General features: G+C 48.6%; 1 protein-coding gene across 4 annotated transcripts in view; it reads right to left on the bottom strand.

Annotated features, from left to right (window-relative positions):
- PTPRS (protein tyrosine phosphatase receptor type S) overlaps positions 1-17,338 on the bottom strand; it is a 148,789-nt gene that overhangs the window by 42,546 nt on the left and 88,905 nt on the right. For all 4 annotated transcript variants that reach the window (XM_067312918.1, XM_067312919.1, XM_067312920.1 and 1 more), the window contains exons 7-10: positions 6,029-6,298; positions 3,276-3,857; positions 2,393-2,526; positions 2,079-2,223 (exon numbers count right to left, since the gene is read on the bottom strand). In XM_067312918.1, coding sequence (XP_067169019.1) covers positions 2,079-2,223; positions 2,393-2,526; positions 3,276-3,857; positions 6,029-6,298 — 1,131 coding nt within the window. The remainder of the gene's footprint in view (positions 1-2,078; positions 2,224-2,392; positions 2,527-3,275; positions 3,858-6,028; positions 6,299-17,338) is intronic.

The following is a 17,338-nucleotide window of genomic DNA, read 5'->3' as shown; positions in this document are numbered from 1 at the left end:
GGAGGCTTTGCTGTTGCAGAGACAAGATGCCATCGTAGCGTGAAACCGCCCAGCGAGAGACAGACAGACAGAGAGCAGGGAGCTGGTTTCATCGGGCTGCGAGAGCATGCAGGCAGGCAGGCAGGCAGGCAGGCAGCAACAGAGAGAAGAGAAACAAGAGCCATGGAGCGGGCTAAGGAGGAGCCGAACAGAAAAGGAGCTGCGAAGGGAAGACACAAAAGCCTGTCCCGAGCCAGAAGGTCTGTGAGCCGAAGGATGTCACCCGGACCAGGGAGAATTGACTCGTTCCTCCAACAGCCAGCCAGGAAAAAATGTTTCACCATGTTACAGGACACTGACAGCTCCCAGCTGACGTTCTTAAGAGCGTTAAATTAATGAAACTATCCCTATGGAAGCTGCGCTAGAGAAACAAAGCAGGCCTCCTTCTGGGCAGGCAGCAGATTAGAGAGAGCCCCAAAGCCTTCCCCTTTCCCAGCTCCCCTTCTCTTCACCCTTTAGGGGGGAGCATTCAGTGTCACTAAGCCCTACCGCCATCAGCACCCGCACCCTGCTTCCAGCCTGCTCTTTATCGAACCAGAAAGCACAACGCCCAAAGCCTCTTTTCCTCCCTCCCCGTGACTCTCAGGAGGGATCCCCCTTGCAAAACAGAAGCACAGTGTGGGTGAGTTTGACACCACTTATTTTCCAGGTCCTTTCAATCCATTTTCCGCCACCCTCACCGCGGTGGTCCCTCTGACAGTCCCCTACTGGATCAGAACCAGCAGACTTGCAGCAAAGGAAAGGAAAGGATTTTCTTTCAATAGATATAGATATTTAAAAACAAAAGAAAGAAAAGAAAAAAAAAGGGGGGGGGAACCATTTGAAAGAAAGAAGAAAACAAAATATCTCTGAACGGACTGGAGGCCTGAGAAAGCACCCCGTGAGGATGTATAGAGACTCCCCTTTCTTCCCACTCCTGGCAGGGAGAGGAGGAGCGGGAGAGAGAGGGAGAAGAGAGGGAGGCAGCAGGAAGTGACAATTAAACGGCAGGACGGGGTGGCGCCCGGCTGGGAGCCCGCTGCTGCTCTCCCTTGTTAAGGGCTCTGAGAGACGGGAGCAGGCGCTCGCTCTCCTCGCACCGGTGCCCAGAGCCATTTCTCAGTTAGTTCTGCTCCCGGCTACTCCAAACTGTGGCGGAGTGATTTAGTAGAGATGAGAGGAGACAGAAAACACAAAGACCAGCTGCCACAGCCACTCATGCAGTGAAAAAACACCTCATTTAAAAGCAAAGATCTGTGAAAAGCCCAGGCTGAGATATTGCCGTCCAGGGTTATTGTCCCCAGGGCAACAGCGAAGGGAGACAATCCATTAAACTAAAACCAGCACATTTTGGTTGCATACACTCCATCCCGGTGTCATTAACGTCCCCCCCACCCCAGCCTCCACATGACTCCTCTCTCCAGCTCTGCCCAAGCCCAAACGGGCCCATCCCCAGCGCTGGCCGGGACAGCCGGCCTTCCTCCCACGGGCTACCAAGTCTCTCATGAAGAACTGCACGAGGACTGCTTTCCCGAAGGCTGGTGGAAACGTTGGGACTTTTCATTAATCACCTTCCCTTCTCCTCTTCCTCCCCAATTCCCCTGCCATCTCCCTGCTCCATCGCTGGTGCCCCCTCTCCGGACACCTCCCGCTCAGTTTCTGTTCGTTAACAGCCAAGTCGCTGCGCCGACGGTGGGGATGCCGTCCTCCCTGAGCATGCTCAGCACCAAGCGCTGGGGCCGGGCCTCGGCCCGTCCCGACGAGCTCGTCCCTGCCTGCCCCCACCCCGTCAAGTGGATGATGCTAACTTGCCTCTGCTCCCATCGCTCCCCCGGCCCGCAGCGTGCTCCACCCTGCGTTTCGGCTATCTACATCAGCAAGGGAAGGAGGCAGCAGGTCCCCGGGATGCCCTGCGACGCCCACCTCCCCGCGGAGTAACCCCAGACGCGGGAAGCTCTGCGGCAGCGCGTGCCCCACAGCTCCGTACCCCTGTGCCCACCATCTGCGGCTCCCTGACTGTCTTCCCCTCAGAGAAGGGTGGGAAAAGGAGAGACACCTACTAGACTGCAAGGTGCGCTCTCGGACCTCCGGGGTGAAGGCCCCCAGGCCCAGAGCCGAGCGGGCGGCCAGCCGGAAGACATACTCAGTGTTGGGCTTCAGGCCTTCCACAGTGAACGAGGTCGTTGGCTCGAAGTTCTTCGACACCTGAGATGGGTGAGGGGGAAGAAAAAAATAAAAACAAACAAAAAGGAGCAGAGGCGAGCCCTGCCTGGAGACACCGGCCCTGCTCCCCTCTCTCAGCCACCTCAGGAAACGGAGGGCCAGGACATTGCTCCAGGCCCCAACCCTTTGCACTGCTCCTCTCTGGACTCACCTCCCTGCCGTGGTCTCCTTCCTTATAGAGGAGCTCATACTTCACTATGATCTCTTGGCGGGGAGGGCTCCACGACAACACGATGCTCGTCTCCGTCTTGGCTTCTGCTCGGAAGTTCATCGGCTGCCCAGGAACTGACGCGGAGAAGGACCCCACAGGACAGGTGGGACAGGGCAGGATGGGGCACAGGAGGCAGAGATGAGAGACAGGAGGAACCACATTTACTTGGCTATTTGAAAGACTCCTACCTCGTTTTCTTCAAGGCCTGTGTGTGAAGAGCATCTGAGCAGTAGAAAAACGCTACAAACGGGCAGGCCCTTCCTTTAAAGCAGTGTAGGGTTAGATCCCACTGCAGGACAAGGGCAGCAAACGGTCCAGAGCTGCCAAAGACGGAGGAGTCCTGCTGAATCATTTGCCTCTTTCTTGGCAGCGCAGGACACAGCCCTTCCCACTAATCATTCCCCATTCAGCTCTGAGCAGGTAGTTTCTGGGTACTTTAAAAAGAGTTAAGCTTCACCATCCCCTGGGCAGCAAGTGTTTTGAGGTCTATTACAGATGCTGGGAAACTAGAGGCACTAAGTTACCTCACTTTGAAGCATCATACAGCAAAAAAGGATTCTCTTTTCATAATCGCTTGCCCTACCCACTTAAGCAGCAACCCTCCTGAGAAAAGACAGAACAGAAACCATGTGCCAGGTCCTCTGGCTCCAGCCACTGGACCAAACTTCCTCCCAGAAGGTTATTTCTATTCTAACTAAATTGAGCCAATAAAGAAAAAGAAATGTTCAGGTGACCACAGCATCCATGGCTGGATAATGCTACAAGCCAACATCTCTCCCTCCTGCAGCCCAATGCATCCAAGGTTAGTGACACAGGTGCTCACCTCCTTGCTGTGTCTTAACCTGGATGGGGTCGGAAAGAGGCCCGTCTCCCACAGAGGTGAAGGCCAGGACCCGGACTGTATAGGTTTCATCCTCCAGGAGGCTGCCCACCGTGGTCAGGAGGCTGTCGTCCACATTGTGCTTCTGCCAGTTGCTGACGGGTTGATCAGGCTCCATGGTATAATATACTCGATAGCCCCGGATCTGCCCATTGGGCTCCACTGGTTCCTCCCACTGGATAATCATGGTGGTGCTGCTCAGCATTCGTCCCTGCACATTACGGGGGGCACTGGCAGGAGCCTGTTCCCCAGTGCGGGTGACCACTGACTCGCTGGGAGGTCCCTGCCCGATGCTGTTGACTGCAGAGACCCAGATCTCATACTCAGAATTAGGGCTGAGACCCCCAATGCTGTAGCGTGTAGTGGTGATGTCCTCTTTGATCTGATATGGTCCATCCTGGCTTTTAGACTTGTATTCAATGACATAGTAGGACACAGGGTCTGGATTTCCAGAGTCCCAGGTGATGGTGATACTTGTTGCTGTCGTCTCTGTCACCACTGGCGTCCCAGGAGCCTTGGGGAGTGCTGAGAATCAGGAAGAACAGACACTTAAAAAAAAAACATATGCTGAAATGGTGCCTAATTGGGCTAGTTAGGGCTCTAGGAGCCAGAGGCACAGTACAAATCACAGTGAGGCAGTTCAGTAAAGTGCTGCTGAAATATTATGAACCTAGTTATACACTCTATTATCCTCCTTAAACTGCTCCATCAAAAGAAAAGTGTTCAGCTAAACATCTGGAATCATTAGCACAGGCTTCAGCTGAACATCCGCTGGCTCACATTGCAGTAGGGAAAAGCAGTTTCACAAGAGCTCCTTCGGAGCATGTAATCAAATCTTCTGAAATTGCACTGACTGTCCTGCTCAGGCACTGCTGAATCCCTCATGTTTAGTGTGCAGGTAATAGTATAGTCAGACTGCACTCTCCAGAACCAGAAAACTATAAATACTTGGGAGTGCTTCATCTCACCCCACAAACGTGTTAATGCTCACCTCCCTTGTCCCTCATCCAGAAGACTAACTTTGGAGCTTGCTGGAGACTGCGTGCTAAGTGTCGGACACCTGTAAGAGCATGCTTTACACGTTTTCCTCAATACATGCGTTAGACCCTTTCCAATCTCATCTTCTCTAGGCTTGAGCACCTCTAAAGCTCTAACTTCCCATTTCATTTTCCAGCTGGAAAAGATTGCAGATGCTTACACACAGGAACACAAGGGGAAATAGGAAACAAATAAAAAGACAAAAGGCAGAATGTACCAGCAGGACAAGATTCCACATCTGAGGAGGTAGGACAGTTGGAAGCAGATGCAATGTATCTTAGACAATGGATTTTTAAATTAATAATATAAGACAAGGAAAAAGGGGAAGGAAAAACCCCCCAGAAAAATAGAGAGTTCCTTAATCCAGCCCCAGGCATCCTTTTGCTAGCACATGAGCCCACTCCCTGTGCAAATAGCTCAGTTTCAGGTCAAGATTCAGTAGTCCCTATTCATTTCTATTGTCAGAACTCCCTTACTCAGAGGCACTGGTATAATAGGATCTGTTTTGCTTTCACCCACCCCTTCTCCAGAGTATTTCTCCTCCTCTCCCCTCCATCCTTTCCCACCCCATCTCCCCCCAAATCCCTTATGGGCAACGCCATCACTCAGAGTAGACACCAGCTCATACAAAGAGCTCTACACTCACCCAACCACAGGGGTATCCCGCTTGGGTTTTAATACTCCCCTGCTGAGGATAGAATAGGTTGAAGATTGCACCCGTGCTCCTCTTGGGAATTGCTAGCTGGAAGCTGGGGTCACTCCCCCTCTTGCTGAGGCAACAACGGCCGCTTTGCTAAGATGCCGAGCTATGCTCTACTGCAGGGGCACACATGCCAGAGATCCTCAGGGCCTTGTCTGAATCTCTAACCTTGGAACAGGATGGCATGCAGGCTTCAAGCCATCCAAGGCTCCTCACAAACTGCCCAGCCAGCCCCAGGCCCCAGGACAGAAACAAGCATGCAGGGGTTTGAATCAGAGTTTTCATCATAACAAAAGGCTTAGTCTCTAAAGCAAGGAAAGATCTCAAGCCACCAGCTTCTCGTTCATTGAGAATTTCCTTGTGCGTGGGATCCCCAGACACATGCACAGATCCCAGCACATGGCGCTCATGGTGCACAGGTTTGTCTTTCTGCTCATGCTCACATACCTACGCACGAACATACAGGCTTGTAACAACACAGACTTACATACATGCAGTCAGGCACCCACATGCCCATACAGCCATGTTGTTCCTACTCCCATGCACGCACACTCATGCACAACTACCTTTTTACATGCATAATTGTGCCCCCACATTCTTCAGGTGCATGATCAGACAGTCACAGGCTCACCCCATGCAGACACACAGAGACACAAGCAGAAGCAGGTACCCACCCGACCAAACACAGTCATACATGACACATCCACTCGTGCGCTGGTAAGGGCTGTCAGGCATGACCACGTACCTACAAATGCTTACATGCATAAACACGACGTGTGCCCATGTTTGCTTTGCACACATGCTCAGACGCTCTGCTAGAACCACGTGCCCAGCATGTGCCTTGTGCATATATACGTCCATGCCCCAGCTCACACACTTGTGCATGCACACTCCTACAAACGTGCACGGCCGGGGAACCCACGCACTCGCTCACGCAGGCGTGCTCACACTCTCTTACATTTCACCGTGATCTGAGCAACGGCTTCTATGACTCCCAGACTGGACATGGCCACACACGTGTAGTTGGCTGAGTCCTTGACATCTGTGAGCTCCAAGACATTACGGCCCACAGGCATGTCATCTTCAGGCGTCAGGTCCTCCGCTCCCTGCATCCACTTGACGTATGGCATGGGCGAACCCACCGCCACGCAGGTGATGTTGACATTGCCACCAGGCATGATTTCATGGCTGACGGGTAAGATGGAGAAGCGAGGGGCCACACGACGAACTGTGGACGAGACGCACAGAGGTAACAAAAAAACAAAACAAAACAAAAAAAAACAAAAAAAGAAAGAAAGAAAAGAAAAAGAAGAAAAGGGAGAAAAAGAAAAAAGAGCAAAAGATAATTTAAATACAGATGGGGTTTGTCATCATTTATTTTCTTCCTTCATTAAAAACAAAACAAAAAAATCAAATAAATTAAAAAATCAAAAACCAAAAACCAAAAAAATTAAACTTCAAATAAATTTTTACTTCACAAACAATATATAGAATATAGACATAAAAGCGATATTTCATAGCAACAGGGTTCCATTGATCAAGATTAGACCCATCACAGCACAGATAAATACACAAAAATTTATTAGCAATTTCTCATCTTTACTGGCAAGAGCTGGCATGGCGAGCGTCGAAAATCTCCTCCACAGCCGCTGGGGCCCCCAGCTCCCCACTCCGCACCCCGGGACGCCTGCTCCTCCCCTTTTCCAGTGGAGTCTGAGTCATCCTCCCTTCTCACCTTCTCCCACGGCAAAGAGAAACAACCCATCCACCACCACGTTTTGAAAGGATCCAAAGTGCCTCCTCCGTCTCCAGAGAAGGGCCCTCGGCCACTGGCTGGCTCTGCACCCAACGGGTGGCCCAGGACGCTGCAGACGTGGGGTAGTGGCAAGGAGAAGGCAGGGGCAGAGGTGGAAACTTCTCCAGGTTTCGCCTTGTTGGAAAGGCTTAGGTCTTGTTTAGACCCAGAGAATCCAACAAAGAGAGAAGCATCACCTCGCCAAATGCTAGAGGGACACCACTCGAAAGGTAAAGAGGCAAAAATACAAAAAGGGGGGAGAGGGAGTCCCCGGAGCAGGATAAAATTTAGTGTCTGTGTGTGTGAGAACCGTCCAGGGGGATGCAGTCCCCCTGGAGCGAGAGAGTGTGGAAAAGATGAGAAACTCTAATGAAATTTTTGTGGTTTTCGGGTATAGAAACCCTAACGAAGCCTCTTTAAGATCTGACACGGTTCCATTGATAGATGCAGCTCTCAGAGTCACAAACATCATGCAAAATAGGTAAAAAAGAGAGAGAAAAAGATAGAAAGAGAAAGAGAGAGAGAGGAAAATGCAGAGAAATATAATTTATGGGCGGCTAGCAAATGCCCACATGGATACTGAATAGAAAGAGAAAGATAGAGAAAGAAAGGAAGACAAGGAGAAGGAGAACAAGGAGGGGAAGGGAGAAAGAAGAGAGAGAAAGAGAGGGAGGGGAGGGGGAAACCCACTTTAATGCTGCATACTTTTTCTAGCTGATGTGACCCAATGTGGTGGCTCACATTGTCACATCTCAGCCCTGGCGGAATAATAAATAGAATAGAATTAATAAGAAAAACAAGGTAATGAAACTTTAACGTTGAGAAAACAGTGACATGTTCTGTGCATCTCCTTAGCAGAGAGGTGGATGCAGCTTCCAGACCTTACACAGTAAGAACATGGACGCAAAGGGGAGGTTGCGGTTTCCTTGGCTCCATTTTCTGAACTAACTGGGCTGGACAGATGGCCAAGGTGGGTGCTCTTCCTTACGGGTTAAAGTAGGAGAACGGATGAAGGAGGAAAGTCAGTGGACCAGAGAGGCCCAGTCCTCCCAGGGAGGGAGCTGAGGGCAAGGTCCCATCCCACAGACAGAAGGATACAGACCCCATGAAGTTGCAGGCACGGCAGCAGCCTAAGGAGAAAAGGAACAAGGGAATCCTCCCAGCTTCAGAGATAGCCATGCAGTAAACCCTCAGGTAGGGTGAGCGAGGGGGCAGGAGAGTTAGGAGCGCTCGGGGCCTGAAAAATATCTGTCCCTGCTGTCCTCTTTCCAGGTAACCTCTCCCTGAACAACCTCTCTAAAAGCAGCGACAATCGGATCCATGCAAAACCCATGCAAAGGAAATCAGAGCTGAGCCTGCAATCTTTCTTCCCTGGTCCTAGTGCCTTCCGACATCCCCTGGATCTGACATCCTGGGTTTTTCTAGTATTTACATCCCAGCCCACTCCCCTGGCTGTCACTCAACATTACGGATCCTTCAAGATGGGAAGGGTGCTGCCAGGAGAGACGAGGGCTTTGTTGAACAAAAGCCAAATACGGCCTTTGCCTTCTCCCACAGGCTCACAAAGAGATGTCCTCATTGCAAGGTGTGCTCTTCCCCTTGTGCCATCAGATCCTTTTCTGCAGAGTTATCAGTCCCAGGAACCAGTACCGAGATGCAAGGAAGAAAAAGACTTCCAGGGTTGAGGCATTAGGAGCTCAGAGACAGAGGGGAATTCCTGCATGCACAGATTTGCCAAGAGAATGGATAGCATGTCCTTACCACCCACACAGCTGGGGAAAGGAACGGAGCGTGGAGGGAGAAACTATAAACTCACCCCAACACTAACAGCAGGAGAAGACTTTCTACTTAGAGAAAGGTGCAAGGAGAGCACGACAGTATTTGGGCAACCTCGGGCACTAGCCCTGGCTCAAGAGAGCAGGCAATGTGCTCCTTGCACAGGAGAGCATGTCCCTGTTGCCTGTTCCCTCCTCCTTTTCCACTGTCTGCTTCGGGAGGTACCGCATTTCAGAAAATGGAGCCACGGGAAGACCACGCCAGTCACAGTCTGAGACAAGATGGAGAGAACTTGAAAAGAAACAAGTGGGGGGTCACCATGCAGACAGATCTGGGGTGGGGATGACTCTGCTGAGGAGGGGCTGGTATGTGACCTTCCGGAGAGGGGAGGCAGGGTGGGGACAGGTGAGGAGAAATGGGGAGACATACGCCGGACAAGATCCGGCCAGCAAACAGCATTGACAGCAACAAACAACGGCAGGTGGGATGCAAACACTGAGTTGTCATGGAAACAGAACAAGACAATTAATTCAAACAGAGGCTAATCACAAAGAAATAAAAGCAAACTAAAAAAGAAAGGAAAGGGGAAAAGAAAAGAAAAAAAAAAAAGGAAGAACAAACCGGAATTTAATAACTCAAAAGCATTGTTCAATGTATGGTGGAGTGCTGAGAATCGGAGTCTGAAGGGAGCAGACTGCTGCCGTCGGCCGGGTTTCGGGAAGGGGGGAGGAACCCACTCACAAAACACAAGCTCAGGGCCACGGAGGCGCCGTGCGGGGCCGAGCGGCGAGCCCACCTCCTCCACGCACAAACACCCAGCACCAATGGGAAGCAACTCTCCCACCCTCCCTCGCAGCACCCAGGGCTTTTTAGGTCAGCTCCGCAGGGCCTCCAGGCAGCGTTTACTTTTCAGCTCTTTTAATGACATTTGTCACACTTAACAAATGGGAAGCAGCCAGCGCATCTGGATGCCAGCCAAAGACAGCGCGCGTTCTGCAAAAAGGGAGAATTTGGATTAGGGTTAGCAGCAGAGTAATGCAAGAACAAAAGAGCAGTCGCATTTCTGTTGTGCATCCTGGTTTAAAAAAAGCTACACACTCATGTGTGCACAAATATACAGGCATCCACACACCAGTCTAGGATGTGAAAATAACTCCCACATTAAATGCTGGAGACCTCAGAGAGTCCCTAGATACAGCCCTGCTAGGGCACAGGACTGTGACAACAGCATTTACTGGAAGAGGACATACTTGAAGGGCTCCTCTCTGGATACCAGGGCCATCATGCTGCTGTTTATTTTAATTGCCATACCACTACGATTTGACTGTTGACATGAGGTTTCTCAAGCTGAGAATCTCCAGGTCAGCTTTTAGGTCAGGGCCTGGGAGGAGAGCGATGGTGGGAAGCGAGCTTGAAGTGCAGTTAGAGACTGAATCAAGAACAACTTCAGCTCTGCCTCCAGCTGGGTTTTGCACACAACAGCTTGAAGAGCAAAATTTTACATATAAAAAACACAGCAACGAGATTCCTTCCATTCTGCTATCCGACACACTTGAAGGACTGGGAAGAAAAGAGGATGGACTGCCTTCACTGGAAAGCAAATCTCTCTTCCCTCCCAGAGCCGAGCTGCCTCTGTAGGTCTCAGTCAGGCACACACCATTTCTAGGGAGGACAGATCTTTCCTCTTCCAGCAACTTAGCCTCGTCTTTCCACTGCATTCCTAACCCAGCAATCTCACAAGCTACGCACACTGGTATTATTTATTCTCCTTGATGCATAGATGAGAAAAGCTCTTCAGATCGGTGCTCTGCTCAAGGTCAATGCGCGATGCGCTCACGGGGGAGGGCAGTCCCTACCTTTCGGCAACAGAGATCACAGAGTTTCCTTCCACATATGCGTTACGCTGTACCGCAGAAGGGTCTGTGGGTCACCCATTTCACAAGGAAGCACCAGGGCAGAAAACATGGATCTAACTTCCCCTTACACAAGCCTACATGCTAGGGAATCCCACTGAACTCAAGGTAGAACTGAGCCAAACAGCTCCCTGCAGAAAAACTGGTCTTAAATCAATGACTACTATATGAAACTGCCATCCTTGCAACTGGATTTTGAGAGCTAGGTATTTGCTGACTTCAAGGCAGACTGTAGCATGGCCTATTCTAAGACTAGATTTGCTATTTCACTTTGCTTTAATATTTCACGCTGCTTTTACAACCTTACAAGAGCTGCAAAGCAGGTTTCCAAAGGCAGACTCTCTCTGTGCAGAATTCAGATTAAAAACACCCCAAATGACCATACAACTCAAAGACTGCAACAGCCACCAACACCTCCACGTGCTTCTTTCTCACTTCAGATGCTGAGGGTCTAGTTACACCAAACCATCCAGCTCTTACTGGTTACAAGAAGCACCTTCCCTGAGCTTCAGGGATGTTTGGTTTCCATGATAGCTTTGTCCAAATTTTTCAGACCTGTTGTATGAAGCCAGCCTCGCATGCATTCATAGGTACATGCTCTCATCCCCCCATGCATGCATCCAAGCAGGCACACACAGACACACATTTTCAATGGCCAAAAAACTCTCATGAGCTTTTTTCAAACAAGGATACAGCTTGTTATTAACAGAACCAGATTTTAGAATGGTAGCTGAATATTTGTAATGTGAATTACTTCAGTGCAGAGAAGCCATTGCTTGGGTACAGAAAGATTTCTTAAGTACAGTTATTTGTGAGTCTCCGTTATATCGTTTGTTGGATAAGTATTCTGCTCAGGCAAATCCATGCCCCAAATTCTGCTTAACATAACATTCACCAGAAACTTAACAGATCCGTAATATTTCATACCCTTGTAAAGCCAATTGGTTTTGTTGCTGCTCACGGATGCAGAGAGATTAACCCGGTTTGTGTTCTGTGAGTGGCATTTGCAGTGATTATTCTTTCCAAGGGGAAGGTGCCAATCAACATCCCTAAGGTTCCCCACCACCACCACTCAGTTAACAAGAGAGCTGGGGGCCACAAGGTGAGACATGTTTTTGAAAGGGACAGATTTACAGACCTGGTCGGAAGAGACACTGGAAGATCCAGGGTTGACTTTTGCAACACTAGAATCCACTCTTAAAATGTGTTCCCAGGATGCTGCTAGTGAGAGAAATCTGAGGACCAACCAACCAGTTTGTGCTGAGGAAACCCAGCGGTTCCACTTTTTAAGCCCCTTCCAGATTAGCTCAGGGAGAAAGATGTTGGAGAAGTGAGGTGGGGAAAGGAGAACGTACTAGACAAGAACCCATCACTTCAAACCCCGATTCACATTAAACCAACTAAAAGAGAAATACATTTTTTATCATAAAGAAGAAATTAATTGAAAAGGGAAAGAAAAGAAAGTGAAGTGACCGGTTGAAAGCACCAAACAAAACCAAATGGTATTAAACATTTTGACACTCAGCAAGCTGCTGCTCCAAATGAGGTGAGAAGGCGGACATTATTGGCCATTTTGGTGAGACAGGAGTCATTCCGTCTTGCTCCAAAATGAGGAGGGGGTAGGGGAAAGGGTGCCAAAATAATGTGCAGCCTCTACATTATTAGTGAAGCTTAGATTACACCTGTCCTCCCCTCCCAAAAGGTGGTCGGTCCCTGCCCCTGCGCTGTCCGTGCAGCCGCCTCTGCCTTCTCCCTCTCCCATTCCAATTGCAAGTTCATTCCGCTGGGGCAAGACGCTGTTCGGGTTTGGATTTCCGACCTCCGTCCCTCCAGAGGACGAGATATTTCCCTCCTCGTGCCCATCTCCTTCCTAATTTCCTTCACAGTAAATAAAAATAAATAAGTAAATAGATAGATAAATAAAGAATGAGACCAAGGCTTGGGTTTGGTCTGGAGGAAATCCATTACCTTCCCAATCATTGTTACTTTGCCACTTAAATAAACACATTAGGTGAGTGACAGGCTGGCTGAACATCTCTGGTCTTTGGTAATTTTTTTTCCTGTTGCTTTTCACAGGATTGTACATAAAATAATCTAAACCCAATTGTTTTCCAAGCAGCTCTGTAACATTAAACACAGGCTTTGCTTTTTATTTTCGTTATTTTAATTTGACAAGGTGTAATCTAATTTTTTCCCCTAAAACAAAGAGAACAGCGATGCAAAAGGTGTAAGAGACACAGGCAGGCAGAGATTTCGAGATCAGTACAGCACAGTGTTCCTGCAAAGTGCCCTCTATAGAGAGATATACATAGATATACATAGATATACAGTTTTGATTTTTTGGGGTTTTTTTGGGGGGGTGGCTTTTTGTATCCATTTCCATTTCCTGATACCCTTGAGAAATCCTTCTGCAGAAACACAGCAAAGTTGTTTGTTTGCTTTGTTTGTTTTTGAACTAGAATTTCAGAGCTGAGGACACCCCAAACAGGGACAGGGCGTTCCCCCACCCATGGCAGCGCTACCGTAACACTTCAGAGTTGTCACTGAACTCTCCCACCCAAAACTCCAGGGCCTGGAAAATGGCATTACAGGGGATGCTGTATGAACTAGTGGTGGTTCTGCCTCCCTTCTTTTCCATTAAAGAATTTATCGAGACTATTCTGAAAAGGTATTAAAATTCCTAGGATTTTAAAATATCGACACATTTTTTTTTGACCTTGTGGCTATTCGTTAAATCTACAAAGCAACTGAAATTATTTCTTTCTAACTTCTCAAAGGTATTGCAAGTGCTACAGCTTAGCAACACAACACTGTTCCGCTTGTCTATTGAGGGACAGGCTGAGCAACCAACAGCTCTGGTTTAATGGTTAAATTACACATAACCCAAACTTAACCCAGGAGAAGACTATGGACTAAATTTTTTATTAAGCTAGTCGCATTTTAATACATTTTGAAGCTATATTTGCTGAGGTCTTGGGCACACAACTACTGTGATTTTTATGTTAATTGATTTGAACTAGTTTTGCTATTTCATGTTTATCCCTGGCCTGTTTTCAACTTTAGTCTCTCACTGAGTTGAGGTTTTCCAGAAAGCCTTGAAAAATATTTGCAATGTTCTCAGCAGGAGCTGGGCTGCAGAACCCGACTCTGGGTGAACAAGCACTGTGCTTGGCTCCAGCAGGAGAAGGGGCAAGGCCTGAGCAGGCACCAGGAGCGCACTGTGTTGTTTTAAACACCTGCTGAATCATCTTTAATTCCCTGTGCTCGAAAAGAGCAGAGCAACAAGAAGCTCGGGCGGAGGGAAGGCGAATTCCCCCTGCAGCACCACAACTGCTGCCTTTTGTTAACTCCTGACGGGCACCGCTGCGTGAAATGGGACAAAACTTCTATTTTCATAAATTCAGCGTAGACAATTTGTCCTATAACAGCAGCAGCAGCAGCTCTGCAACTCGGAGGCTGCTAAAGCACAGCCCACACAGCTCTGCGGTGCCTTGTTCATTCTCCCTTTCCCTTTGCAGTATGGAAGGGGAGCGTGCAGAGACGCTCCGTCCTTACATATAGTGCTCTATCTTGAGCCAAGCAGCTGACTTATTTGGATCAAAACAGAGCAATGGAGGTGGGAGTTTGAAGCCTGCAAAATTAAGAGGAGAGCTACAAACTGTTCCATTTCAAGGGGGAAAAATGGCTGTAGCCGTAGATCCTGGGCAAGCAGACATCTGCCCTCTCCGGGGTGAAGCCTGGGCCCTGCATGTGTTGAATCGCTGATGCCTGGAGAAAAATAGCTGTCTGGTACGAGTGATTCAAACTGCTTTTATCCACCAAAGTGGAGGCAGCATCTCAGGCCATTTGGGCAAGATTCAAAACCTGTTAAAGAGCCCAAAGAACATTCCCCTCCATCCTACTTGAGCTGAAAGAAGGCCCTTAAGCTCTTTGCATGGAGGCCATGCACCAGACACTAGTGTCCTGATTAGCTGTCAGAAGCGCTAGGCTCTCAAACCGACTTCCCCTGCATCAAACAAGTCAGTACCACTGTGTAAGGAGAGGTATAAACCTCTCGAACACCATCAGTGGGAAGGACATTTGTTGATTCACAGGACTTCGAATCAGTCCTTCACTGCAATCACTAAGGGTCAGAAGTGTGACTGCACTTGTGTCCCTAGGGAGACGCAGAAGCATCCAATGAGATTTTTGAAAGCCAGATGCGTTGCAGAGCTCCCATAAAAATCAGCATCCCCATCTTCAGATGTGCTGATTTGCCTGCTGGAACCGTGTCTTTATTGACTACAGACAAAACCTGGACAATTGGCTTAGATTAGAAACTTTTGTACAGCTAAAGGTGGGGGGCGGAATTCATCTTGCCAACTCCTGAACTGCTTTTGCAGGTCTCCACAAAGATGCTTCTGCATTTTGACCTTGGAAATTCCCTGGTAGCAGACTTTGTTATTTTGGACCATGGCATGAACAGATCTGCAATAATATGCAATAGAAACACTTAGCCAACAATTTCAAGACCATGCCCACAACCTCTCTCAAACCAGAAGAGCTCTTTTAGACAGGTATCAAGTCTCTGTTTCCTCACCCAGTGTCATTCCAGCCTATGATGACTACATCCAATTTAGCTTTAGTTTATTGCTGTTGTTATTATTATTATTTTTATTGGCTCTTAAGGAGGAATTTAATCCTAAGACCTTCTCAGATCACATGAGATACTAGCAGCAGCAGTGCAATTTGGACATGTTAGAAACATTTTATAAAAGATAAAATAAACAAATAAAAAAATAAATGGTGTATAAATCCCTTTTTAATTGCACCTAAATCCTGAAACTGAAACTCCTATTCATGAAGGAAAATCCTGTAATTAGTGGTGATTATCACCTTTTAGTCCCAGGTAGGAGGGAGGTGGGATGGGAACACCTCGTTTCAAACACTATTCCTTCTCTCTTGCTCTTTTTAAACAGAACAAGGCTTTTTCTTTCTTTCTTTTTCTTTAAACAGAGCCTTAGGGTGGGGGCTGTCTTTTGGCTATCCTTGACATCAGGCAAAGTTAGAAGAGCCAAAGCTGGCCACTTCAGAAAGACATTATCAAGAGCGCAGCATTTTGGAGTGGTACCCTTGTATCTAAGGGGAGAGGGGGAGAGATTTGAAGGAGGGGGGGGAATACCAGCACTGAGGGTCCAAGCACTGAAATCTCAGCATTTTAAGAAAAAGAGAAAGACAGACAGAGAGAAAGAGAAAAAGAGAGAAAGAGAGAGACAGATACTGTGTCAATACTGCACTGGATTTCTCAAAAATCACACAGCTTTAATACCTGTACACTAGGAAAGCCACTCCTTTGGCAGATTATTGAGTAGTGAGGCCTGACGGGCAGACGGAAGACATAAACAGGGGAAGGAAGGGCATTCAAGTCTGCAAAGGGCAAAAGCACCAAGCACCAATGGTATAACTAATACACTGCAAAAAAACTACCTGTTTACTATCCCATGCGGCTCGCTCGCTCAGGGTGCGCACATGGGATGCAACAGAAGCTCGATGGGGATAAAGAGGGGGATGAGGAGGGGGAAAAGAGGCATTTCCAGCTAGAAGGTAACTTGTCAGGTTTCTTGTTGCTGTTTACAATAAGGAGGCAGCTGCCAGATGTGGCGCAGCAGCCTCTTTTGCATCTGCTGCTGCTGCATTTCTCTGGCACACTCCTTTAGAAAGGAGGGCTCTACCTTCTCGGGAACCAACATCTCTGGGATAATCATACAGGCTGTTTTTCCAGGTGCCTGCACCCAGGCAGTAATGGTTATAGGACAGGAGAGAAAGAGGGCAAACGGGGAGAGGTAGAGCCATGTACCCTTCTGCAAAAGCGGCTGGCCAGCTGCCCCTCGCTCCTGCTACTGCAAGGACAAGGCCTTCGCCCTCCTGCAGGGGAATCAGCCAGCTCTGCCGACGAGGCAAGGCACTGCCCGACCCCGGGCTCTGCACGCTCGTGTGGGCGCTAAAGGAAAGACAACTGTACTTAGTTCAGTAGCACAAGGGGAAGCTTTCTGTCTTTCCACATCCTGAGCTGCAAGCAGATGAGCTCCCATGTGCGGGGTCTCAGGGGCTGCTGGAGGGCCAGGGCCAGGCACCAGGGAGCAAGTTTTGCATCTCTCGGGAAGTCCCTCGGAGCAAGGATTAGGGTTTTTCTTTGCGTGCAGGCTGCGGAACAAGAGCCACACCTCCAAGGAACGGAGAAGTAAAATGTGACCCAGGGTCTGCTCTCACTCTCGCACCCTGGCTTCTTACCATCTTTTCCGCTTCCCAGATCCCTCCCGCCCCCCAGCACAAAGGCTCGTCCCAAATAGCAGGGCTTCCACGGACAGGCGTTAGAGCTGTGTGACTCCTTTCCTCCTGGAGGGGTTGAGGAGTTCAGTTACCACCGGGGGGGCAGGAACACTGGCTTCTCACAATGCGTTTGGGATAAACTACAGCACAGCATAACCAATCAAAACCAAAAGAGGAAACCAAGAGAAAGCAAAAAACCCAACAGAACAAAAACTTGAAAAGTAAGAGTAAATCCACTTCAAATAAACCAGAATCGTAAAAGAAAAAAGAAAACTATACATATTTATATATCGAAAAAATAATTCATAATTAATTTAAAAAGTGGCATGCAAAGAAGATTGTTACATTCTCCTATCATGCATCAGGCCCAATGTCCAAACGGCAAGGTAACCATGACGACAAAAAAGTGCAAGAACTCAGCAACATTACCAAAGGATGCATAGAGAGGCCCACAATGCAACTCAACTCATCTCTG

Source organism: Apteryx mantelli, chromosome 30, assembly GCF_036417845.1.
Source record: "Apteryx mantelli isolate bAptMan1 chromosome 30, bAptMan1.hap1, whole genome shotgun sequence".
Classification (NCBI taxonomy): Eukaryota; Metazoa; Chordata; class Aves; order Apterygiformes; family Apterygidae; genus Apteryx; species Apteryx mantelli.
This window is presented reverse-complemented; position numbering and strand designations above follow the sequence as displayed.